The 24,795-nt window shown below is 35.4% G+C and overlaps 4 protein-coding genes across 8 annotated transcripts; 3 read left to right on the forward strand and 1 right to left on the reverse strand.

Moving 5' to 3' along the window:
- Nucleotides 1-2,666: 2,666 nt before the first annotated feature.
- Nucleotides 2,667-24,784, reverse strand: LOC114758064 (E3 ubiquitin-protein ligase RGLG4-like). Of its 5 annotated transcripts, none has more exons than XM_028947092.1 (13): nucleotides 11,015-11,221; nucleotides 10,632-10,897; nucleotides 5,718-5,802; nucleotides 5,075-5,215; nucleotides 4,889-5,002; nucleotides 4,666-4,763; nucleotides 4,503-4,582; nucleotides 4,273-4,378; nucleotides 4,022-4,149; nucleotides 3,718-3,841; nucleotides 3,478-3,534; nucleotides 3,302-3,392; nucleotides 2,667-3,024 (listed from the first exon to the last, which is right to left on the reverse strand). In XM_028947092.1, exons 2-12 carry the CDS (start codon nucleotides 10,890-10,892, stop codon nucleotides 3,306-3,308), a joined length of 1,281 nt encoding a protein of 426 aa, XP_028802925.1. In that variant the 5' UTR covers nucleotides 10,893-10,897; nucleotides 11,015-11,221; the 3' UTR covers nucleotides 2,667-3,024; nucleotides 3,302-3,305. The 5 variants fall into 5 exon arrangements, with proteins under 5 accessions (XP_028802925.1, XP_028802915.1, XP_028802936.1 ...); XM_028947082.1 differs by having other exon boundaries at nucleotides 3,290-3,392; nucleotides 11,015-11,220; XM_028947103.1 differs by lacking the exon at nucleotides 11,015-11,221 and adding an exon at nucleotides 24,774-24,784 and having other exon boundaries at nucleotides 2,667-3,392; nucleotides 10,632-10,868.
- Nucleotides 6,934-7,862, forward strand: LOC114758090 (agamous-like MADS-box protein AGL61). The gene has a single exon (XM_028947114.1). It carries the CDS (start codon nucleotides 7,326-7,328, stop codon nucleotides 7,791-7,793), a length of 468 nt encoding a protein of 155 aa, XP_028802947.1. The 5' UTR covers nucleotides 6,934-7,325; the 3' UTR covers nucleotides 7,794-7,862.
- Nucleotides 14,981-16,861, forward strand: LOC114758054 (uncharacterized). Its single transcript, XM_028947064.1, has one exon. It carries the CDS (start codon nucleotides 14,981-14,983, stop codon nucleotides 16,859-16,861), a length of 1,881 nt encoding a protein of 626 aa, XP_028802897.1.
- LOC114758036 (uncharacterized) lies at nucleotides 22,236-22,607 on the forward strand. Its single transcript, XM_028947043.1, has one exon. It carries the CDS (start codon nucleotides 22,236-22,238, stop codon nucleotides 22,605-22,607), a length of 372 nt encoding a protein of 123 aa, XP_028802876.1.
- Nucleotides 24,785-24,795: the final 11 nt, after the last annotated feature.

Here is a 24,795-nt window from a genome sequence, read left to right on the forward strand (position 1 = left end):
AAAATAATCATAATTTACATTATCCTTTTCATATATCCACCAATAGTCATCAACACCAAAGAGGAAGAAGCACAAGAAAGGAGCTTAGTTTAAACGAAATAAATAAATAGAAGACCAACTAGTAAAAGTAAACTCATTTGAGGAGAGTGATGAACTCGAAAAGTTTGAAATGCGAAGAGAAATAAAATAAAAGAGTATGACATTGATAAACATAAAGAAAGCGATCGATCATTCTATAGTTTGGAAGTATTATCATGCTTCGTTATTTTTATTTTTATTTTTCTTGTACTCTTGTTCGCAAATATTGATGAGTTCTTTATTGGATTGATTGACTCGCCAACTTAATATTCAGAGTTTGAAGCCTCAAAAAATAAGTTGTTTGGACACATTGATTTGATTTCGGTTGTTGGTCAAAGATTAGTGTGTGAACTGAAAATTAATAGATAATGACTTGAGAATGCCCATCTGAGATGAACAAATATCACTCAAAGGATATTATTTTTATCATGACCAGGCAAAAATGTCTTCGATCATAAGCAGAGACTTATAAAAATAACTGTGATTTATAAAAACATCCAACATGGTTTTGTAATGCTTAGAATGGTTGAAATAAGATGCTAAAAAAATTTATAATTGGGTGTTAATAATCAGCCAGTAAATAGCTATTTCGATTTTTTTTTTTACCTGGAGTATCTATTTTGATAGTTTCTAACCTGATATATTGATCAATCATACTGTAACTTAATTTTTCAAAAATTAAAGTTAGTGGAAGAAATAGAAAAAAAATGGATAGAAGAACCTGAATTTGAGTATCGATAATTTCTATGAATGAAATCTCGTTGGGTACAACCAAACTGTTTATCTTACCAAGTAATGCTTATCTCCAATTAAGAGAAACCAAACTATAGTTTGAAAAATAGTTTCTGGAAAATAGATTTTTGGGAGAATAAATTTTGTGAAAAAATAATTCTGATAAAGTGAGATTGTTTGGATAGTTGTTATTAGAAGCACTTTTTATATGTGTAAAGTACTAAAAATGGTATAAATTAATATGATAATGATATAAAAGATAGATTTTATAATATATTTAAATTCAAAATAATAAAATTGTTAATAATATATTTTTTACTAACATAATTAATCATATATAAGATAATATAATTAATAAATAATTAATAATTGTATATATATTTATAAATTATAGGATTAAATATGTTTATAGAAAAATAATTAAAGGGTGTTAAAGTCATGTTACCGTTAGGATCTACTCTGGCTGACACACTCATACTCTCTAATTTGAACCAAAAGTATAATAGATTTATTTTTTCTAAAATCATGATTTTGAGTTTAAAACCATAATTTGCTGATTTCTCTCCTATTTGGCAAATTTTGGTTTGGATGTCAAAATCATGGTTTTGGCCAAATTGTTGGAAAACCTTTTCAATTTTTTGTGGTCCAAAAGTTAGGGTCATCGAATTGGATCCTAAGGTCGCTTACGCTTAAAATAATAAATGACCACAAGACAACTTTTTTTGTTTTTTTGTTTACCAGGACCACAAGACACTCGTAAGATGGATGCCGCGATTTTCATATGATTTAAATTATTATTTTGAACAATCATAATTTTGAAGTGTGGGTATGATTTTCATAAGATCACATTTTATACAATAAATTTAATTTATTAATTATCATCTTTCACCCATGTATTATTACTTTTTACGCATACATGTCGTCATTCCATACGGCATGCGATCTGATGGTTCAATTTATTAATCCATGACACTCGAAGTTCTTTTCAATTCATCCCGCAGCACTATTTCCCTTCTTTTTTTTTTTTTTTTGCCAACCAGTTCAATTTCAATTTTTAATGTTTAGTTCTAGACAAGGTATATTTATTTTACTATTTTTATTTAATTAAGTATTTGGGACTTTAGAACCGTTCATTGCGTACAAAAAAGAAATTAAGGGGGCCCAAATATAAGTCAGTTAAAAGCAGCTTGTAGTATTTCCCTGGAAAATATCGTTGCTGAATTGCAAGATGTTGATTTCACCTGAAAAAAATAATAAGTAATGAGAATTGAGAAAGAACTACGTATATATTTTAAAAAAATGTTTGATCACAAAATAAAGGATAAGGGAAATTATAAATTTTAAAAAAATGTTTCAGGATGAAATATTATCCATATCACAGCTTTGGAAAATGGGATAATAATATGAAAACTCAACCCAATCAACCGGTCAAATCCATCAATTAGTAAATTATTATCATCCCTTCATTATCATAATCAATTCGGTCCGAAGTACAGTTTTGGGCAGGAGAAATGAGTCAAATTTTATATTTTTCTCCTCATAATGAAATCATTGCAGGTTTTTTTTTTTTTTGGGGCGGGGGGAGGATAGGAGCGGGTCATATATGTGTTTTAGTATATTTATTTTGTTAGAATATGTTTGATTTATAAATAACTATTCTATTTATTTATGAATTAGCAATTTTTATCTAAATATCTTTTTTAAAGGTTAGATATTAATTTTTCTGTATATTTTAATTCGATTATATTATTTTAATCATAGTCGAATTGACCTCTATTCAACTGAACTACTTATTCTTGAATTAATATGTCAACAGGTTCCCCGGTCAAACTGTCTTGCATGGAGTAAGAATATAGAGATATTGAAGCCACTATGCACAATTGATGAAAAGGTATTATCTTTGCATCAATGTAACCAAATTATTCAAACCATATTGGCAACAGAGAAGAAAGTGTACTGTATCTGTATGTACAACAGACGATTGCTATGAACAGCTTCAAACCCATACGCCACATGAAACAAATAAAATCTCCCACAAAGCCAGGACACTCTTTTTCAGTCTAGAAAGCAACACTCTCACCCTCTACATACAGCAATCTCATGCAAATCCAAGTCCATTCTTCAACCAACCACCAGGAAGCAATACTTTCTGACCTTAGTTAATGTACATAATCTTCTTCCACGTAGGTTTTATGGAAAGCATAGCCCCTTAAGCTGTTCATCATAAGATGCATATTTACGTTTTTAGTTTGATTTAAGGGAAAATAGCCACACAAAAAAACACTGAAATAGAAAAATTGCATACAGAGACCCATTCATAAAAATCGTTGTCAAAACCCATACTAATGTTATCATGGGTCTCTATTTACAATTTTTCTATTTTGATGGTCTTTTTTTAAGACTTTTCCTTGATTTAATAAATTAAACCAAGCAAACTTTAAAGGTAAGAATATTAAGTTCTAGTTCTCTGTAAAAGTACCCTTTCCCTTACACAATCACCCGGTGAACACCCTGAGACGACTTGTGATCCGCTCTCGGCAAATGGGACAGTTGGTTAACCTGGATCCACAATCTCTGCAAGTCTGCATTTCAAAAGATTGGTAAAACACAAAGAACAAACAGAAAAGACAAGAACGGAGACCGTGAATTGAATTCAATGAAGCTCACCATGTGCCCACATCCAAAGGCCAAGTCCTTAGCATTTGTCAGGCAAATAGGGCAGGCCTATAAATATCAGAATTATCAGAGGACAACCTCAAACTTGTCAGCAAAGCAAGCAGTGATGTGTAGCAATTACTTGCTCATGTCTAACTTCTGACTTATTTTTATTGCAGTAAATTTAATTTCCAAAACAAGGGACAATTAAGGCAATTATACAACAGCACTCTTGATTTTAGTCTCATATACCTGCTGCTGATTTCGCTCATCGTCTGAGGGAACACTGCTTGGTAGACGAGCCGGTGGTGCAGGTCGAGAATAAGGAACTGGAGGAGGTCGCGGAACTATTTTCTTAGCCCTACCTGTCGTACGGCTATTGTCCGTTCAAAAGAAGAAAAAAGTCAATCATCGAATGGCAAACTCAATCAAACAGTCATGACAAAGAAAACAAGATTGCTTCAGGGAAAGCTGTCGACAGAATAGAGTGAAAGCATATTAGATTTCCTTTTTGCTTTTCATCAAGTAAAATTAAGTAGTGTATGCGAATCTTTACCCAAGTCTTTTAAGTTCAATAGCTGCTTTATACTGGAATGGAATCTCCATCAGAGCAGCCAGAGCAAAAGCTGCTTCTTTCTGAGAAGGGCTTGAATTTTTAGACATTATCTCAGTGAAATTAACGAACTGCACAGAGGAAGAAATATGCTTTATACTGAAATATGCTATGTAAGCAAGTGATGAAGATGGCAATAATGCAAGTAGGCAAGGTAATGCCATCCAGAATTTCTGATAATCGTTGTGCTGTACCTGAAAATTGTCAAAATCGCGTGCAGGTATCTTGTCATCAAACTTTCTCATGTCTTCCCAAGGCCCATCACCAACTCCAACAAGAACAATCGAAAGTGGATATGAACTGGCAGTAGAAAATAGAAATGATCGGGTAGAAAATAGAAATCAGTATTCATAAGATTTTTATTTGCAACTTAAATTTTTAAGCTAAAGTGATTTTTGACGCTCCTCATCAGTCATCACTTTACCTTGCTTCAACAATGGCTTGGATGGTCTTCTGTTCCTGAGGACTCAGTTCTCCGTCATCATAATTTACGCTTCTTGTAACCTTCATATCAAAGAAAAATGCGTAACTAAAATTTGCAACACATATGCGGCCGACTCAGATATATAGAGGTAGCCTGAGTAAACCTGTCCATCTGCAATTATAACCAACACATGGAATTGGCCCCCATTTTTCTCAACTATGTCTATTGCAGCCTCAATCACCGGACCGTAAGAAGTTGGCCCTTCAAAACCAAAATTGCAAACAAATATCCTTAAGCCATCATTTTTAAGCAAAAGATTAAAGGGTCACATCATATTTGAACAAGCTGATGACTATAAAATCCAAATATGATAGATTGATAAGGACCTGAAAGTTTCAAGTTCGGAACTATTTTTTGGTAGCACTCCAGAACTTCCTCAAAACCATGGCAGGATGAATGATCACTGTGAAAGCTAAATACTTCTTGATCATGGGTGGTAGCTGTAAAATGAGGATAGTTAAGTGAAAGGAACTTCCTTTTATACGTGGACTGCCTTAAGGATTGGGACTTACCATCACCAAAGCCAAAACATGGAATTAAATTGTCATCATCGAAGGGCGCCAAGGTCTTGCCGATAATAGAGATGGCCTTCTCGTAGGGGTTGGGTGTTGATCCAATAGCATGCAGGCTTCTATTATTAAATGATACTTTGCCTTTAATAAAAACACGGATACATTGGCTTCTAAGGCGAGCGATGAAAGAGAAATCATTTTAAAGGTACAACATAATTTAAACCCATGTTTCCTTTATCAAACCAGAAACCATATTTATGCCAGTTAAAGTTCACAATCATGGCCACGGAATCATCAGGATACATAGGTCTTATTTGGTACGAAGCATTGAAAATTAGAAACAGGGATTGTTATTGAGATTGATAAAATCTATTAAAAGAGTGTTTAACATAAGAGAATGCATGTTATATGAGATTAGGTAAATCAATATATATGGGATTGGAAAATATCATAGGGAGAGATGTTATTTCCCAATCTCATTTTTATGAGTTTGTCTAATCCCATATAACAAGTAATTACTCATGCTAACTATCTTTTTAATAATTTTTCTCAATTGCAATTCCATTCCCCATCTCTCGTTTTCAATTTTCAATACTTCGTACTAAAAAGCATAATAGTGTGTGTTTCGTGTATTATCACTTACCAGTCCACTCGTTGCTCTTCGTGAAATCAATTCCAAGGATGAGATTTGATGATTCCAAACCTTCTTTCCTCAAGGCTGCGGTCACCTGTTTAGAAGAGAAAGACGCTGAAATTTTCACGTTTGTTGTGCAATGCACGTATGCCGAACAGTTTAGAATTTGCAGATATAGACATAAACTACTCTAATTTACTTGCTCAAATGAAGGAGTTATATTAAGATCATACGTGACATAGTTCAAAAAATTCGTTTTACTGACATGAAGAAATTCTTGAAATGACCCTGCATGGATGACAGCTTTGGGGACAAGCGTATGTATATCGACTAGGGGTAGGGACTAAAACAATAATTAGAATAATACCGCACAAAAATAATAAATAACATTCTGGAAAACTCCCGTCAACAATTTTTATAGTTGGCAGTAGAGAGCCAAAATATACTATTTTTTTACGCTTTTTAGAAATGGGATGGGATGGATCCAGTTGAATATTTTTTTTTAGTTATACTGTTTTGTTACACAAAAATATAGTTATACTAATTAACTATTCAACTTAATCAAACCCATCCCATTTCTTTCATGTTCTTACATAAATAAGCTGTGAAGACTACTTCCGATTAAATTAATAAATTATTACAAAATTCATGTGAGATATACATGCCTTCAATACATTATTACCATCTAAAAATTCCATATCCGCTTTAAAACCCTAATAAGATTATCCAAAAGTAGCCTAGTCAAGAACAAGCAACCGCGCCAATCCCATTAGATTTTTAAAAAAATAAATAAATAAATAAATCATTGTTTTAACTTAAAACTAATTGAGAAACTATAGAAACAAATTGCGCAATGCGCATAGACTACTTATTGTTTGGAATTAGAAGTGTACATACTATCTCTTATCTTTAATATAAGAATTTGTTCAATTTTTATTTTGACTCTAAATATAAAACCCTGGTTCACTTTACCTTTTATATATATATTTTTTTTTACTAAGATAATATTTGTCATAATGGTAATTATAACCAATATATTTAATTAGAAAAAATATTTTAATAAAAATAACACCTATTTATTACAAATAACTAACTTAACTAATTTTTTTAATCTACTCAAATCAGTCAACTAACTCTTATATTAAAGATAAATATGAATTTTTTTATATTAAAAAAACTATATGGACAATCGGATAATGAAATAACTTAGTTTATCTGGGTCGTATCAAATTAAATCAAATGTTTGCTGAACTTCATCCAAATATTCACTTTGATTATTAAAATATTTACTAAGCAATCAGGAAATAAATGCCCAACAGAATTTGACGAGAGTTTCCTAAACTGAACAGAAATCTAGCCGTTAAGGTCGAGATTAGCATTTAGCGCGCAAGTAACAAGGTTTATCATTTATGAGAAGGAAACCAGAACGGCCTAATCAATCCTTCCTTTCTACTTCGCTTTCGCTCCTTATTACCCAGGATCACTCCCGCCACCGCCATCTTCGCGGCAAAACTAGACCATTGCCACCGCCATCTCCGCGGCAAAACTAGACCATTGCGTTATTTCCCGACATCAGTGAATCGTTTTCCCGATTCCCCTCCACCGCCGGCCGCCGTAATGGGAGCCGGAAAGCGGAACACAGAGATCAAGAAAATTGAGAACAAATCAGCGAGGTACGTTTGCTTCTCCAAGCGCCGCGAGGGACTGTTCAAGAAGGCTCAGCAATACCACAAAATCTCAGGGTCCCTCATTGCGGTACTGGTCTTTTCTCCTACTGGAAGATCCTACGTCCATGGCTCCCCTTCCTTCGACCCCATCATTGACCAATTCCTTCACAGCTCCACCGCGGCGTCAATGACGACTATGACAGCCGCCGGCACCAGCAGCACCGGCGGGAGCTGTATGACGGAGCCCTCTGTTTCCGACTCTGCCTCTACTACTAACAACGTGGGTTTGAGAGAACAGTTGGAGGCGATCAAATTGGAAGGGTGTGACAGTTTGGAGGAGCTGGTGGAGATGAAGAGGAAACTGGAAGAGGTTAGAGAGACGGTGCTATGCAGTTTCGCGGACTCGCTCATCTCTTGAGCATTCTACAGTTTTCAAAGAGGTCATTTTGATATAATGATTGTCTATTTTACTTGCCTCTAAATATCTCAGAGTGCCTTTCGGATACTTTTTTTTTAGTAGGATGTTATCGCTAACTGTGCCTTTCGGATACTTTAACCCATAGCTACTGATTTATCAACAGTTCCAATTACTTGGGTTCTTTCCCTCAGTGGAATAGAAAGCATGTGCCATATTTACTTGTGTTTTGTTTTCCTGGGCAGCCTAAATCACTCTGCTAAAGGCTTATGAGATTTTGACTTGTCAAGTGATAAATATTAGACCATGTCTAGTTTCTTTCCTGAATTAAAGCGGTGGGTAAACAAGCATTTCAAAGACCAAAAAATAAAAAAATAAAAATATAAGACCAAGTCGTTTCTATGGTAGCCTCTTTTTCCTTTTTGTTGACTTGCATAACATGAGGATCACGCCGTGACCTACCCATCACAACATTGTGGATCGCGCTGTGAGAACACAGGAGTATTATAATGGAATACAATGGGATGGCAAGATTTGATTTGGTCCTAATCACCACAATCCCTATCCCCCAAACTTCTCCCCCACGAAATGATGTAATGACAAATGCGATTTGGCCTAAACTTAAATTTTGCCTCTGTACCAAAAGAAATTGCCTAAGCCTTTGTCCCCCCCCCCCCAAAATGAATAAACGATTCTTAAATAAATAAAAAAAAGCAAGTATGGATTTACACTGTTCACCCATTTACCAGTTTCTAGCAAAAGCGTAAAACCCACTTAAATATTTAGAAAACTCAACCTCCTAAAAGAAATTTTCACCCTATCTTTTTTTTCCCCAACTTTTTACCATATCACAATTTTTTATGCTATGATATTGTGAGATTAATTAATGATACTAACTTCACTAAATAATATAGATATTTTAGAAAAGACAACATTTATTTATTATAAATAATTAAATTAATTATTTTTTTAATATTCATAAAATTAGTTATCTAGCTTTTTATGTTAAGAATCAAATAGTATTTTATACTCCACGCCTCATTACAACAGTAACATTGTTCTTTACAAAACCATGTTGTCTAATGATCTTTATTTCTTAAATATTCCTCTTTCCCACGTAGTATGATATCTTTCACGTAAGAAATTTAGAAAACATATTCAGTCTTTAACTTTTAAGAAATATACGTCCAGCCTCCAAATCTTAAACGTTTTAAACTCTTATCCATAATAGTTATGTCTTTTGAATAAAAAACTAGGTAATCCAAGACGTGTATCTTTTGAGAATTGAAATCCAACGGCGCCTTGCATCCCGTATCAGTCCCAAACAGGTTATCCTATGGACTTTTAGATCAAAACAAAGCAAGGTCCCCACCAATAATATAAAGACTTATTATTATATCCACTAAACATGATCAATCAAGCATCGCGGGAAAAAAATATATCATCAATCATTTTTTTATCAATGATAGCTATCATAAATAGGCCCCTAAAACACGTCAATTTCCCACTTGCCTAATATCTTACGGGAGAAAATTTAAAAAAAAAAAAAAATCCGTTGAAAGATTTATTAATGAGAACAATCTGACCATTTTAAAAAAAAAACTGATATTTTATAAAATCCGAACATATGATGTGTTAATATTCTGATTTAAGTCATTTTTACCAATAAAAAAAATTAATGGGAGCTTTTTCCCAATTTTCCCTCTTTTTATCTTGCTTCTAGTTTTCAATTAATCCTTCCAGTCTTTTTTCCCCTGATAAATTGACTACTTCTACATCAGAAAAACGTTTAATGGGACTTCCATAATCACATGAAGTCAAGAACATGATGCTAGTACTTCTTTTTTTTAAACTCAAATTATTTTGGATTTAAAACTAGTCTTAAATATAAAATTTCATGGAATTCATTTATGGATCTCATCTGGCAACCCAACAACCAATTTTATAGTGTGTATGAAAGGAATTTTGCTTCTCCGTCCTTAAACTCAATATGAAGTCTGGCTGGTAAAAAAAAAAACTCAATATGGAGTCTTCTCCTCTTTTTCTGGTTTCTTTTTTTTTTTTTTTTGCTTTTTTTTGTGGGGGGTGGGGGAATCAAATTTGAATTTTGAATTTTGAATTTTGCAATCACGTTAAAAGTAGAGCCCTCACCACGGGACACACACCCACTTGACTTTTTAAGTCTTCGTTTTACCAATATCTAAGCAAGTGGCAGACACCCCCTTTCAAGAAACACGTTTCAACTCAGCTCACGGGTCAGAAATCACAATGCATTAACGAAGGGACCTGCCTACTAGCTGCTCCGAGTCCAATCGAATAGTGTTAAAGCTCCAAGTTTAATGATCTAGTAATGTAATCTTAATTATTGAATTTATTGTTTGAAAAAAACTTATTTACCTTTAGCCCCGTAATTTTAAAGCCCAGTGATAATTTCATAGTGCTCAGAAGTTTTACCAAATATTGAGAAACTCTGTTTTGAAAATAAACTATACTCAGGTAAAATAAGGAAATAAACTAACTATTGAAATAACGTGAGTATGGACCAAAAAAAAAAAAGAAATAACGTTAGTAAAACATTTTTAAAAAAAACTACTCACATTCCAGAAAATAAAACTTACTTCTACATTTTTTATAAGTGAAAAAACCAAAATATTTCCAATGCTAGATTCTTCTTTTTCTCTAATCGATTATTTAACATATACTCACCGCTTCCTACGATTTTCACTTGACACTTTCCAATGGATAATTTAGCGAAAGGAACCACCAAAAAAAAAAGGCACCAAAGACAAATGACAATCAGACAAAATGAAATTTTTAGAGAAATTGAATCAAAGTTCAAACCTGCTCAAGGGTAGTGAAGTTATCGGGAATCAAAGCATATTTCTTCTTCACCGATTCCTTTCCTGCCACGACGGAGCTTTCTCCGGACGATCGGTTCTTGTTACTCCATATCCTCTGCATCATCTCCGGCGGCTGGGGCTGTGGTCGTCGAGGTTGAGGCACCGTTCGGTTACTTAGGTTAGATGACCTGCTACTTCCGCGCTCCTCTTTAACATTTCTGGAAAATTGAGCGTTACGCTTTTTAACAAAGGCGTTGCCCATCGTATCTTCAACAATAACAATTTCTCACAAAATTTGAATAAATAGCTCGTTTTTGAGTCTGATTAATTCAGAAACACCGAGATTACTCAGTTATGCACAAGAAGGCAGGGGAAGCGAAATACCTAGGAAGTTACCGCGAGCGAATCTGGGTAGTCAGATAGATTGGAGAATCGAATTCTTCTTGTTTCTTCTTTTGATTCGTGTGTTTTCTTTAACATTGGCTTAATCAGTAGGCAGAGAACCAGATTCCAAAAGCCTCGATGAGGCGTTCAGGATAAGAAAGACACAGCTTTGTGGCGTGTCGAGTGGAAGGGAAGACGGGGAAGTAGTTGAAAATAACACTGACGGACAGATGGTGGCATATTGCGTCATTTAAAGAGTACCTCAGCCTAGTTAATAGTACTTCTCCGATCCTTAATATAAGACCTATTTAACTAATTTGATTAAATTAAGAAAGTTAAATAAGTTAGTTAATTATAAGAAAAGTGACACATTTTTTCTAAAATATTATAATCATCTTTTTTAATACTCTCTCTCCCTCTTCTACTTGATTATGATTGAAGGAATATCCATAGAGGTAATTTAGAGAAAAATAATAAATATAAGAAATGAGTCTTATATTTAGGACTAAAATCAACTCAAGAATTGGGTCCTATATTAAGGACCGGAGGAGTATTAAATATAAGAGTTTATTTTATTTTTATTTTAATCTTCTCTTAATTTATTTTGTCTTTTATATTTATTTATCTTTTAAGATAATTTTTATAATAACAGTAGTTCTAACCAATATACTGCCTTAATTTCTTACTATAAAAAAATTAGTTAAGTTAGTTATTTGTAATAAATAGATATTATCTTTGCTAAAATACAAGGAACAAAAACCGGATTGGACACTAAACTAATTGAGATGGTGGTTCAAAGGCCAGTGGATCAGATCGAAGTCAACCCAGATCAAATTGATTGTATTAAAATAATATAATTTGATTGAAAATAACAAAATATAACAATACTAATAATCACTAATAACAAAATATAAGGAAATACAGTAATAATTTGATTGTAATAATAATAAAGTACAACAATATTGAAAATTTTGATCTTTATGATTCTTTAAGAACTAAAAGTAATAGTTATTGATATCAAAATTACCATTAAAATTCATTTAAATATATAATAAATGAGATACTAGAAGCTAAATGAGAAAAAAATATGACAAATAGCAATATAATTATTCAAACTCGTTCATTACTAGTTCACACCGCTTCATACCGGTTTGGTCGGTTCAATCTGGTTCCAATCGTTCTCCAATTTAATCCATGAACCAGACCAGACCAATGACTGGTTCACCGGTTTTCTGGTTGAACCGGTTGGTCCGATTCGCTTTTTTTACTCTGTTAAAATATCATTACTAATCAAATATACTAGCTAAAGCTATTATTAGTACAAGAACTATCTTGAAAAATGAATAAATATGAGAAATAAAGTAAATTAGGATTTTATATCTATGATCAAAATAAAAATCAAATAAGCCTTATATTAAGGACCGAAAGTAGTCCTTGGTCAGTAAAGATATTTTAAAAGAAATAATACACATTTATTACAAATAAATAATTTAACTAATTTTTTAATTTATTTAAGTTACCCAACTAGTTTTTATATTAAGAAGGGAAGACAATAGAATGCAAACACAGATTTTTTTCTTGTATTGAAAAACATATCTTTTTCTCCCTTTTTTTTGTCGTATTCAAGCTTTGCTTCCGAGTGTTTTTTTAATACTACTATTTTTGTATTTTATAGAATAAAACTCATCTAATTTGCTTAAAAGAAGTTAATTCTGACTAATTTATAATTTGGTTCAATTAGTGCTACTACTTTTTGATCAAAATCAATCCAGTCTTAAAATTATGAATACTTAGAGGTTTAATCCATGTGATTACTACTCTTATGGATAAGATTTTTTTTTTTAAGATAACATATTCTTACTTATAAAACATACCAATAAATTTTTTGAAACTTTTAATATAATTAGTACAGTTTTTAGTCCATCAAGTTTATTCTAATCTAATTTTAATTTTAGTTTTTTGAGTTGTAAATCATAGATTCTAATTCCCCAAGCTTTTTTTTGGTCTAAGACATTGATCCCTGTGGTTTAATAAAAACTTGAATTATTTTGTTCTACCAATATTCATATAAATTTAAAGGACCAAAAATTGTATTAATCTTTTTTATTTTATCATTTTACATTTTTGACCCCATTACTTACTACTTAGTCTCACTCCCTTAATTATTCTATTTGCTCTTTTTTTCCTCTCATTCACCCTCCTTCCCTCTATAAATAAGGGATTTTTTTCAAAAAATAAAATGCATTTGTACACAGTCATTTATTTTAATCAATTTAAATCAACTGTGTAATTTATATATTTACATCTTATAAAAGGGACTAAATGAATAATACTCTCTCTAGTTCTATAAATAAGCTTTGCTTTTAAAAAATAGTCTAGTTCAAAATATAAGTTTCACTTTTTAGTTTGTGTGAGCATTTATTACCTTTTTACCTATTTTGCTCTGGCTGTATTTAATACTCCATCTCTCTCATTAATATTATCCTCATACATTCTCTTTTGTCATTTTTTTATTTATTGTCTCTCTCATCTACTCTCTTAATAAATAAAAGCAAATTTTTTATTAAAAAAAAGAATACATTTCTGACTAATTTATTATTTTTAATTAATTTTAACTGTTAGTTTATTATACGTGATTCGGTTATTTGAAGTTTATATATAGGACTAAAAGGAGTATTGAACATTAATTAATGTCATTATGTCATAATATTTACTACTCTTTGTGGCCAACAACGATAGCATTTGCATTTGTCGGCACGAATAATCAATGCTCAACATCAATCAATTATAAAGTTCAAACAGGTAACTAATTATAGTTTTAAAGACTGGTTTAATATCAATTAAAATATAGCGGGTCAAATTGCAAATTGGATGAAAGTTTAAGAACCCAGACTCTGTTTTCTCTTTGCGATGATAATGAAAAAAACAAATGCCCCAAAAAAAAACCATCACATGCTTTGGGTGACATTTTTTTATATTATTCCTCTAATCCTATTTATAAGGGACTTTCAACATATTTTACACAGATCAAGAAACACGTTAAACTTCCTTAACTCTTTATTAAAATATAACAACTTTTCAATTTTATCCCTATTTAATATATATTTCTTTCAAAAAAAAATAACTATCTACGTTATTATAAATGAAAGACAATATGATATATTCATGGTAAAATTTAATGAAGTAACTTATAAATAGGACTAAAAATTTTTTTCTCTTTATCTTATAAATAGGACTAGAGGAGTATGTTTAATGGCATTAGAAGCAGAGCTAATCAAACTACAACCGGTTGAATCAATAAGATGAGAAAGAATATATAAAAATGGGACCTCACAGTAAAAATTCATTAAAACTTTATCCAAAACTAACCTTTAAATTGTGTCGTTTATTATTTCTTTTTTTTTCGCCATTCGTATCGTTGGATAATATCTCAACATCAAAAAACGAGTAATTGGGTGTAACCCTTTTTTTTTGGGTAAGAAGGTAAAATCAATTTAATTTGATCAAGGAAGCACTCCAAAAGTAACACTTTCATGCAAGTTGATATAGAACTTCACTCACATGTTTATTTTATATATCTTAAAATTATTTTTAAAATTATAGTTTAGTTTCCATCTAAACATCCTCTTAATGTTTAATTCAGTTCTTTTAAAAAAAAATATCTCCTAAATCTTGCAAACGTTTTAAGAATTAAAAAAAAAAAAGTAATGTGATACCTTCCTTATACTTTACCCATGGCATAGCTTACCATCCAAATTGTAAAAGCTAGCTGAGCTGCTATTCTTTTTATTACATGAGTCAACATCACACAACATGGGAAAGTTAACCTTAAACCCACGGGCACGCCAAACATTATGCCAAAAGGCAAGCTCATCTGGTTATTAGAAAGGATATGGATAGTTATAAGTTTTCTAGGGATTAGAGGTTTCTCTCTCTTGGAATCCGTGCCATCAACATTTACAGATTATGGAAGATCAGGCTAACCGGAAAGTGCCCCCAGACAGACCGTCCGACGCCCTGGTATGTGGAAGTAAGAAGAAGACAAAACAGACTGCACAACTCCAACCTATCCTGGACACCCACATGGACGAAACCCAGGCGACTAAGGAGGAGGAAATGATGAAAGAACCAGAAGTGCAGGAACAGATACAGAAAGATAAAATGGAGACACCTGGTCGCCAGCCACCCTCCTATCGGGACTCCCTGTTGGGATTCAATGGAGTTGCAAATGGAAGCTGTGGTATGGAGGAGGATGAGCTGTTATTGGATGTGCTTAATACAGAGTGGGAAATGCCGGAGGAAACAGAGGAAATCAATGCGTTGATGAAACAATTTCCAACAGTCCCAATAGAACCCGAGGAATATGCAGAATGGTGTAAGCCTTGGAACTCCGCTCTCATCATCACGGTGCTAGGAAGGAAATACAATGTCCACTTTCTTAAAAGATATCTCGGCCGCTTATGGAATGTAGTTGAGTTTGACCTGATAGACATACCCAACAACTACTTTGTAGTCAAATTACCTGAAAAAGAAGGATGGGCTGATGTCTATAAGAAGATATTGTATGAAGGTCCCTGGGTGGTTCAACAACAGAGTGTCCTAGTCCAAAGGTGGTCCCTGAACTTTGATCCCTTCAACAACCCACTCAGGAAAATAGCTACTTGGGTTAGGATCCCGAATATTCCACTCCATTGCTGCAACAAAAAATTCATCACCAGATTAGGAAACATAATAGGGAAGACTTTAAGGGTGGACTTGCGTACATGCACTGAAGCTACAGACAGAATTTCGAATGTGGAAAGGGGACGGTTTGCAAGAGTGTGCGTGGAAATAGACCTTCAAAAGAAGTTAGTTCCAAAGGTTATTGCAGCAAATCGTTTGTACCAGGTAGAATATGAAGGACTGAACCTGATTTGCTTTGAGTGTGGAAGGCATGGTCATAAGCGAGAAAACTGCTCCTGGACCTATGCAGAGGGAACGACTGGAGATGAGCGCTCTAAACACCATGGAGTCGGCCATGCACCACCGGCGGGTGCAACTGAAACAAGAGATAAACAAAGGAGCAACCAGGAGGAAAAGAAGGCGAGGAAGTCGCCGGCCACCGACGAGATGTTTGGTAGTTGGATGTTGGTGACTAGACCGACGAAAGCACGGACATCGAGGTATGTTACTGTGAGCGAGACAAGGGAGACTCAGGGGGGAGCCCCAAGAAATGTCAGAACTAGCAAATTTGGCGGTCTAAACACTAGATTTGCGGCTCTGCAAGATATGGCGGAGGAAGAGGAAGGGAGTACGGAGGCTAACTCAGCGCAAACAAAAGCAGAACCTTCAGCTTTGAAACTGAGAGCTATGGGTCAGAGGTATATAGCAGAAAATAGAAGCAACGAGGGACAGAAGATGAAAATGGCGGCACATGACAGAACTAAGAAAGGAAAAGAGGCTGTAAGGAACAAGGCTAATCAGAGTGGCCTTGGAAAGGAGAACGCCCAGCCAAGTGGGCCGACAGCAAGGGAAAAAGCCCAAATGGGAGTAGATGAAAGAAATAAAACCGGAGGAGAACAAAAGCCCAGAACAGCGAAAGTAAATGAAAAGCCCAGAGACATGGGTCGAAGAAGCCATATTGTAGTAGCAGGTGATATACACACAAGGACATGTGCTGGAGGAGGGATAGAAGGCGAGAAGACACACATGACGAATAGCAGTAGATGCGGCTCGGACATGCAGGTAGATCAAACTGAGGGAGATAATTTGATCATACAGTTGGGGGAAGTGGACCCAGGAGAAAAATGCACTTGCGATAGTGCCAGTAAGCAATATGCAGCAGAAGGGGATGGTGTAGGGGATTGAAAGACGACGCGCAGCGGAAAAACAACTCGAAATTTTAAAACTTTCAATCCCTTTCCGGATCTACCGATCGCGTTTAAGTCAGGTAGTAAGAAGCATTACCTTTAGGCGTTCGATTCCCTGGTGACTCGATGATTCGACCGTTCAGGATGCTTCTGCTCGCCTCCTTTGACGTTCGAAGTCGACAACTCCGGTCGGCTTCCTCTACCGGTATCCACACGAGTAGCCCTCAACCTCGAACGGCGTGCTAGCGCCTATGTCCGTCTAGGGTTTTAGGAATCCGTCCTCTCTCCTCTCTTTTGCCGTCTCTTAGGTGTTGGTTCTCTCTTCTTTTTTTTTAAACCCTAGCTCCTCATATCAAATATATAGGATGCTATATGGGTTCAATTAATAATATTTAATTTCGAAATTAACTCTAAATTAATTCCGAAATTAATACAATATCAAATATTGCCTAATCAGATAAGAGAACAATTAAATAAATATGGTTTAAATTAAATCCGTCTCACAGATTTAATTCACTTATTTATTTAATAAAGAGATGACGGAATTTGTATATTTAATTTATCCTTATAAATTAATATCTCTTATATTTATATATATATATATACGAATATATATATATATATATATACACACGTCCACCCTATTTATTCATTGAATCTGGACATATCTTAGATTCAATGAATCTGGACATCATAACTCGTGTTGGGCTATTTTGTGTGCGACCCTGTAGGCCCATATGAAGTTGGCAGTGGGCCATTAACTATGATGACCCACAAGTCGTAAGCGGTCTCTAGCAAGACATCACGACTACCCAAATCATATGAGGATCATTGAACGATGCAACCTTTCATACAACCATATCACGTCCCTTTTGTCTCACGACATTTTGGTCATGGATGAGGCATGGAGAATGTCATCCTCCTATTCATGACCGTTACTTTCTCGATCCCTGAGTAGTCTGAGTATAGAAATGGAACTACCTTTCCATTATAGTATGGCCATACATTTCTCAGACTCACTCATCGAGGGGCCCAGTAATGTCTCTCTACGAATGTGAGGGACAAATTCCATCTTGACCATTCACATTCCTCCGCATGAAAAACCACTAAGCCTGAACATAGTCTTTATGATCACTCGGTCAAAAGTGACTTTTGACTAGGTCAAAGCTAAGCGTTTCTCATGTAGGAATCCATGATGATTTCAGGTCAAAGGGCATAGTGACGTGGTTTGTATATGAGAGAAGCTTATGACTTAACCCATGCAGCTCTCTCATAGCGGGTCGGTCCAACACCTTGTACTCTTACATGTGCCTATGACTTTAATTTATATCTCTATATATCTTTAAAGTCATACTGGTCTTATTTCATCTTTGCTCCCACATAGATGACCGACCAGGGACATTTAGGATAAACCATGAGTTATCCAAGGATAGTTATCACAGTAAACATGCAAATAATATGATAACGTAATTAATAAACTCATAAATTAACAATGTTCAAAACATAATGATTGGCCCCTAGGGCACAATTTCCAACAGATGGGAAACTGGCCAGAAAGCCAAAACCCAACCTGGGATGATGACCCATCAGTAGAGTAAGCCAGGTGCGCGGTTACTTTCCAACAGTTATCAATGATTGTGGCTACATGGAATTGTCGCGGAGCAGGTAGTAGACTGTTCTCGCATATGATTAAAGAAATCGTCATCAAGTACGGTATTAATGTTCTTTGCCTGGTGGAAACACGCATTAGTGGCTTAAGGGCGGATAAGATGGTTAGGAAATCAGGTTTTACGAATTGGATTCGTGTGGAAGCCTCTGGCTTTGCTGGTGGAATTTGGGTACTCTGGAAGGAAAATGAAGTCGGCATAAATTACATTTGCTCAAACACTCAAATGATTCACTGTCAAATTCATGATAGACCAAAACAAGAAAAATTCTATGCAACTTTTGTTTATGGGGAAACAATGGCATATAGAAGGATAGAGCTTTGGGAATCCTTAAAAGTAATCTCTAATGCCACAACTGAGCCATGGGTTATAGTAGGCGATTTCAATACCTTCTTAACGCCGTCAGACAAGTTGGGTGGGGCAGCCCCCATTCTCCCAGCACTTTAACATTTCGCAAGCTGCATCTCGGAATCCCAATTAGTGGAATTACCAGTGGTTGGAGAAAAATTCACTTGGGAGAAACAAGGGGTTAAAGAGCGGCTAGATTGGGCCTTCAGTAATGTTGAGTGGGCTTTGAAATTCCCTCAGAGTAAAGCAGCCCACGGAATGAAATTCAAATCAGATCACCGGATTGTTTTAGTCTCTAACCACATCAATACCCCTACCGACAGGCCCCGGGAATGAAGTTTTAGATACCAATCAGCTTGGGTCCTGGAGGAAGGTTTTCAGGAAGTGGTTCGCCAAGCCTGGGATTCGAAAGACTGGTGCACTGGGTTCAAGTCGTTTCAGGAGGATGCCTCGAATTGGAATAACTCGGTGGTAGGAAGCATACCACAAAAAAAGAGGCAAATCTTGCGAAGACTAGAAGGAATCGATAAAGCCAGACAGGACAAGCTCTCCTCTGGGCTTTACAGACTTGAGAAAAAGCTGTGGAAAGACTATGTAAAATTAGCAGCCCAGGAGGAATTATTATGGTTTCAAAAATCAAGATGTAATTGGCTTCAATGGGGAGACAAAAACACTCGCTTCTTTCATGCTTCCACTGTCATTAGAAGGCACCAACAACACATTGAAACTTTGCAAAATGATGATGGTCGATGGGTGACTGATCATTCAGAAATGATGCACATGGCAACCTTATATTATAAGAAGCTATACACGAAGGATGACCAGGTCAGTGAGAGCTTAAACTGGTTGGCGGAATTTCCCTCTCTCTCCACACAGGATATTTATTTGATTCATAAGGAACTTAACATGGTGGAAATCAAGAATGCGGCGTTCATGATGGGGGCTTTCAAAGCCCCAAGACCTGATGGGTTACAACCTCATTTTTTCCAAACTCAGTGGAATATAATTGGGAACAAGGTGTGTACCCTAGTGGGGGACATATGGAGAAACCCGATGAAAGTGGCCGAGATAAACCACACGAATATAGTACTGATCCCCAAATTGGAAAATCCAAGTCAACTGAAAGACTTCCGTCTGATCTCATTATGCAATGTGATCTTCAAAATAGTGACAAAGATCATTGCAAACAGACTTAAAGGACTGATTGGGAGGATAGTGCACCAGGAGCAGTGTAGTTTCATCTCAGGTCGCCAAAGTAACGACAATGTCATCATCGCTCAAGAAGCAATACACACCATAAGATCCATGAAAGGAAAAAAAGACTTTGTGGCTGTCAAGGTTGATATGGAGAAAGCATACGACAGACTGGATTGGGGATTCCTAGAAGATACACTTTACAAAATAGGGCTAAAGGAGGACTTGGTGCGGTTGATCATGGCCTGCACAACCTCAGCGACGATGAAGATTCTATGGAATGGGGAATGTTCGCAGCAGTTCACTCCTACCAGGGGTCTAAGGCAAGGAGATCCACTTAGCCCTTATTTATTTGTGCTCTGCATGGAGCGGCTGGGACATGTGATCAGAAAAGAAGTCCAAGAAGGCAGCTAGAAGGGAATTCGGTTTGGCAGACAGGGCCCTATGATCTCCCATTTGTTTTTTGCCGACGACCTGTTGCTCTTCGGGAGAGCTACTTCGGGGCAAGTGGCAAAGATGAGAGAGGTTCTGAATAACTTCTGCAGTGTTTCGGGACATCGGATTAACCTTCAAAAAATGAAAGCCTACTTCTCCAAAAATGTATGCTTTAATAGAGCAAGGGAGTTATGCCAGCAATTAGGTATTGGAATCACTGCAGACATGGGGAAGTATCTTGGGGTACCGTTGCTTCACAAGAGAATGACTAAAGCGATATTCCTCCCGTTAATTCAGAAAACTCAAAGGAGATTGGCAGGCTGGAAAAGTTCGTTCTTAACCATGGCAGGGCGAGCGGTACTGATTAAGTCAGTAATTTCTACTTTGCCAAGTTACTTAATGCAGTCGATGCTCCTGCCCAAAGGGGTATTGAAGGAAATAGAAAAGAACAGTAGAAAGTTCATGTGGAACCAAACCCAAGAAGGAAGGAAGATGCACTTAACATCCTGGGAGACCATGAAAAACAGCAAGGAGGAGGGAGGTCTCGGCATTAAAGATCTTCAAAGCCAGAACAAAGCCTTAATAATGAAGCTCTGCTGGGGTTTACTTACCAAGCCAAATGCCTTATGGGTACAATGCCTCAAAGCGAAATACAATTGTGGTGCGGAGACACATCCCATAATACTTCCGAGAAAGGCCGCTTCAGTGGTGTGGAGAAGCATTACTAGTGTTTGGGGGGAATTTGACAGAGGAGTTGGGAAGAGGGTCAACGATGGCAAATCTACGAAAGTGTGGTGGGACCTATGGACTGCTCTGGATACACCGCTCATCAATCTAGTTAGCCAACACTTTCACGCTCTAGACCCCAGTGCGACAGTTGAATCGTTTACACTCAGGAATGGACAGTGGAACCTTGTAAAATGGAGAGAGTTTCTACCGGAATGGGTGGTTCAGATCATTACTCAAACATGCCCACCACGAGGAGGAGAGCGGGATACGTTCAGTTGGAGAACAAGCGCAGATGGCAACTTCTCGGTTAAGTCTGCTTATAAGAAAATCTCCAACAGGATTGGTCACCAAGATACAGGGCGTTGGAGGGAAATCTGGAAACTGCCGGTCCCTGAAAAAATAAAAATGTTCTTTTGGCAAGTAATCTATGAAAGACTGCCTACTAATTCCCTAAGAGCTCAAAGAGGGATTTCAGTGAGTGCGGAGTGTCCCTTTCAATGTCAACGAGAGGAAAATATCATACACATATTGAGAGACTGTGAGGTTGCTCGTAATGTGTGGATTAAATTTGTGCAAGCTAACAAGCTTTTAGAGTTTTTTCAATCCGATTTGCAGGTCTGGCTCGAAAGAAACTTCAGAGTGGAGTGGGGCAAAAAAATGGCTAGAAGATGGCACTGGACCAGATTGTTTTGTTCCTTATGCTGGCTGCTTTGGAAGAATAGATGCAGCGGAGCCCTGAACGGTACCCGAAAACAAGCATCAGAGATAAAACATATGGCTATCCTACAGATGACGGAAGCGGTGGAGCAAGGAAAATACAAACACTTGGTATTCAACTACAATGGAGTAGTGGAAGACTGATGGGAATTACCGGAAGAGGGTACAGTGAGACTAGACACGGATGGCTCGGTCAATAATCAAGGAAGAGCAGTTGGAGGAGGAGTTGTTCGAGACCACCAAGGCTACTGGAAAGTTGGCTTCCAGAGAAAACTTGGATACATGCCGTCTACAGCAGCAGAACTAACATCTTTGCTGATCGGTTTAAGATTGTGCAAGCAATACAAATACCAGAGAGTGGTAGCTTATACGGATTCTACGGAGACTATCCAACTGTTAATGCAGGATGGCGGACCCCAGCACCCTTATTGGGTAGAAATAGAAGAGATTAGGGAGCTGATATATTCAGACTGGGACGTAAAGATAAGACATGCACCCAGGGAAACAATCAGATGTGCCGACTTCTTGGCACGAATGGCCCATAATTTGATGGAGGAATATTGTGTATGGACAAATCCGCCTACTGGTTGTTTGAACCAACTAGGATTAGATTCCGCGCAGCCAAATATGGTTATGGCAGACCGCAGTAGTTAGTAGCTCAAGTTTAACTTGCCTCTGTAATATAAAAAAAAAAAAAAAGAAAGGATATGGATGGAGTGGAATGAAATTATAACCAAAAAATATTTGATAAATATTTGCAAATGAATTGCAATGAGGTAATATTATAAAGACATGAATAAAGCTTAGCATGTACTCCTCCGATCCTTAATATAAGACCCATTTAACTAATTTAATTAGATTAAGGAAGTTAGGTAAGTTAGTTAATTATAAGAAAAGTAACACATTTTTCCTAAAATACTATAATCATCTTTCTTAATACCCCTCTCCCTCTTCTACTTGATTATGGTTGAGGGAGTATCCATAGGGGTAATTTAGAAAAAATTGATAAATATGATAAATAGGTCTTATATTTAGGACCAAAACCAACTCAAAAATTGAGTCCTATATTAAGGACAGGGGGAGTATAAAATTAGAAAGACATGCCAGCATCATCTTAAGATCACGTGACTTCCATATCGTCACCTTGGCCAGGGCCTTATCCATGTAGCTTAAAGATTGTCTTGTCAAAGATCAGTGATTCTTTTTTCAAGGGTTGGGGTGTGACTTTATCTAGGAAAAATTTAAACCCGTGACATTGTTATCCCATATTATTAAAAATACTAATATTAACTGTTAAAATAATAGTATTGACTTTTAGGATGCATTTGGTATGAGAGGAGGGGAGACGAGGAAGGATTTTAATTTTTTCTTTTCTTGTTTAGTAACACATAAATTTTAGGAGGAGATAGCAAATTTTAAAAAAATTTTCACTTCCCCTCAAAAATTAGGAGGATTTGGAGGGAAAAGGGTAATATTTTGTCATGATTATTATGTTCATATTTATTTTTAATATTCATATAATACTCTAAATTCTTTTCTTTTTGTCTCAAACGCTACTCTCTCCTTTGCATGACTAAATATTTCATTTGAAAATAAGATACAGTACAAGTTGTGTTTGAACATTGCCTCAGTCTTCTTTTTAATAATATTACGCTTTAGAGTATATTAGAATTTTGGCATAAGTATTACTCAATATATTAAATGTTATTTACAATTCTATTTTATTAAACATTTTATAAAATTTGAAAAAATAATCTCAAATAAAATAACAGCAAATTGTCCATGTTAAAATATTTTTTCCTCCCCTCCCCTCACAAACCAAACAAGGTAATATTACAACTCTTCTCCGCTCCTCTTTTTTTATAAATCTAAATAACGTAATATTAAAATCCTTCCACTATCCTCCCCTCTTCTTCCTTCCATTAAAATTTCCTCTTCCCCTCATTTAGTTAAACATACCCTTAAACTCAAGGGGGCATATGTCCCCTTTTTCCCATTTAGTGTCTATTTATTTTCACTAGAAAAACACTGCGTTTTACAAAAATAAGCTAATCTAAATACTACATCCGGTCCTTAATATAAGATCCCGTTTGACTTTTTGTTTGGTTCTAATTATAAGACCCCAATCCATTTTTTCTCTCATATTTATGTATTTTTTTCAAGATAATCCTTCTAATAATGATAGTTCTAGCCAATACACTTAATTAGCAAGGATATTTTAGGAATGACAACACTTATTTATTACAAACAACTAACTTAACATACTTTCTTAATCTCCTCAAATAAGTTAACTGGGTCTTATAATTAGGACCGGAGGTAGTAGTTAAGTAATTACACCCGTCGCATTGGACATATTATTGACTTTTTACAGACGCCACTGAAGTGTGTCTCTCAAGGTGTGAGCATGTTTCCTTATCGTTTAATAATGCTTTTCCACATTTTAGTTGTCAGTCATCATCTCCAGTCATTTTTTCTTCTTGATAATGATAGCATACCCACCCACGCTTCAACAACATATATATACATACATATTATGCTCGTTTCTTAATATAAGATCTAATTATGAGTTAGATTTTATCATAAATATAAGACTTTAATATATTTTGTTTCTCATTTTTATCTCAAAATATTCTTATTAGTTGTAAAAGGTTTTTCATATCCTAATAATTTAATTGGCATGATTAAAAATAATAGTTTAAAGAGACCAACAAAAATTTGTAACAAATAATTATTTAAGTAATTTTCTTAATATCCATAAGTTTCGTCTTCTTAATAATGACAGGAAAAATGCCGCTCTGATCATTAAAAAAAAAAAAAAACCTTTGCAACTACTTCCCAAACA

Source organism: Neltuma alba, unplaced genomic scaffold, assembly GCF_004799145.2.
Source record: "Neltuma alba isolate B1F8T4 unplaced genomic scaffold, ASM479914v2 tig00001515_pilon, whole genome shotgun sequence".
Taxonomy (NCBI): domain Eukaryota; kingdom Viridiplantae; phylum Streptophyta; class Magnoliopsida; order Fabales; family Fabaceae; genus Neltuma; species Neltuma alba.

What these genes read in the sequence shown, in the direction of transcription:
- LOC114758054 (XM_028947064.1), top strand. Translation starts at nt 14,981, where the DNA reads ATGGAAGATCAGGCTAACCGGAAAGTGCCCCCAGACAGACCGTCCGAC.
- LOC114758064 (XM_028947092.1), bottom strand. Translation starts at nt 10,892, where the DNA reads ATGGGCAACGCCTTTGTTAAAAAGCGTAACGCTCAATTTTCCAGAAAT. An exon ending in TTATAATTGCAGATGGACAG is followed by an intron (nt 4,583 to 4,665) that starts GTTTACTCAGGC and finishes TTTGATATGAAG; the next exon opens with GTTACAAGAAGCGTAAATTA. An exon ending in ATGAGCGAAATCAGCAGCAG is followed by an intron (nt 3,535 to 3,717) that starts GTATATGAGACT and finishes TGATATTTATAG; the next exon opens with GCCTGCCCTATTTGCCTGAC.
- LOC114758036 (XM_028947043.1), top strand. Translation starts at nt 22,236, where the DNA reads ATGCCGTCTACAGCAGCAGAACTAACATCTTTGCTGATCGGTTTAAGA.
- LOC114758090 (XM_028947114.1), top strand. Translation starts at nt 7,326, where the DNA reads ATGGGAGCCGGAAAGCGGAACACAGAGATCAAGAAAATTGAGAACAAA.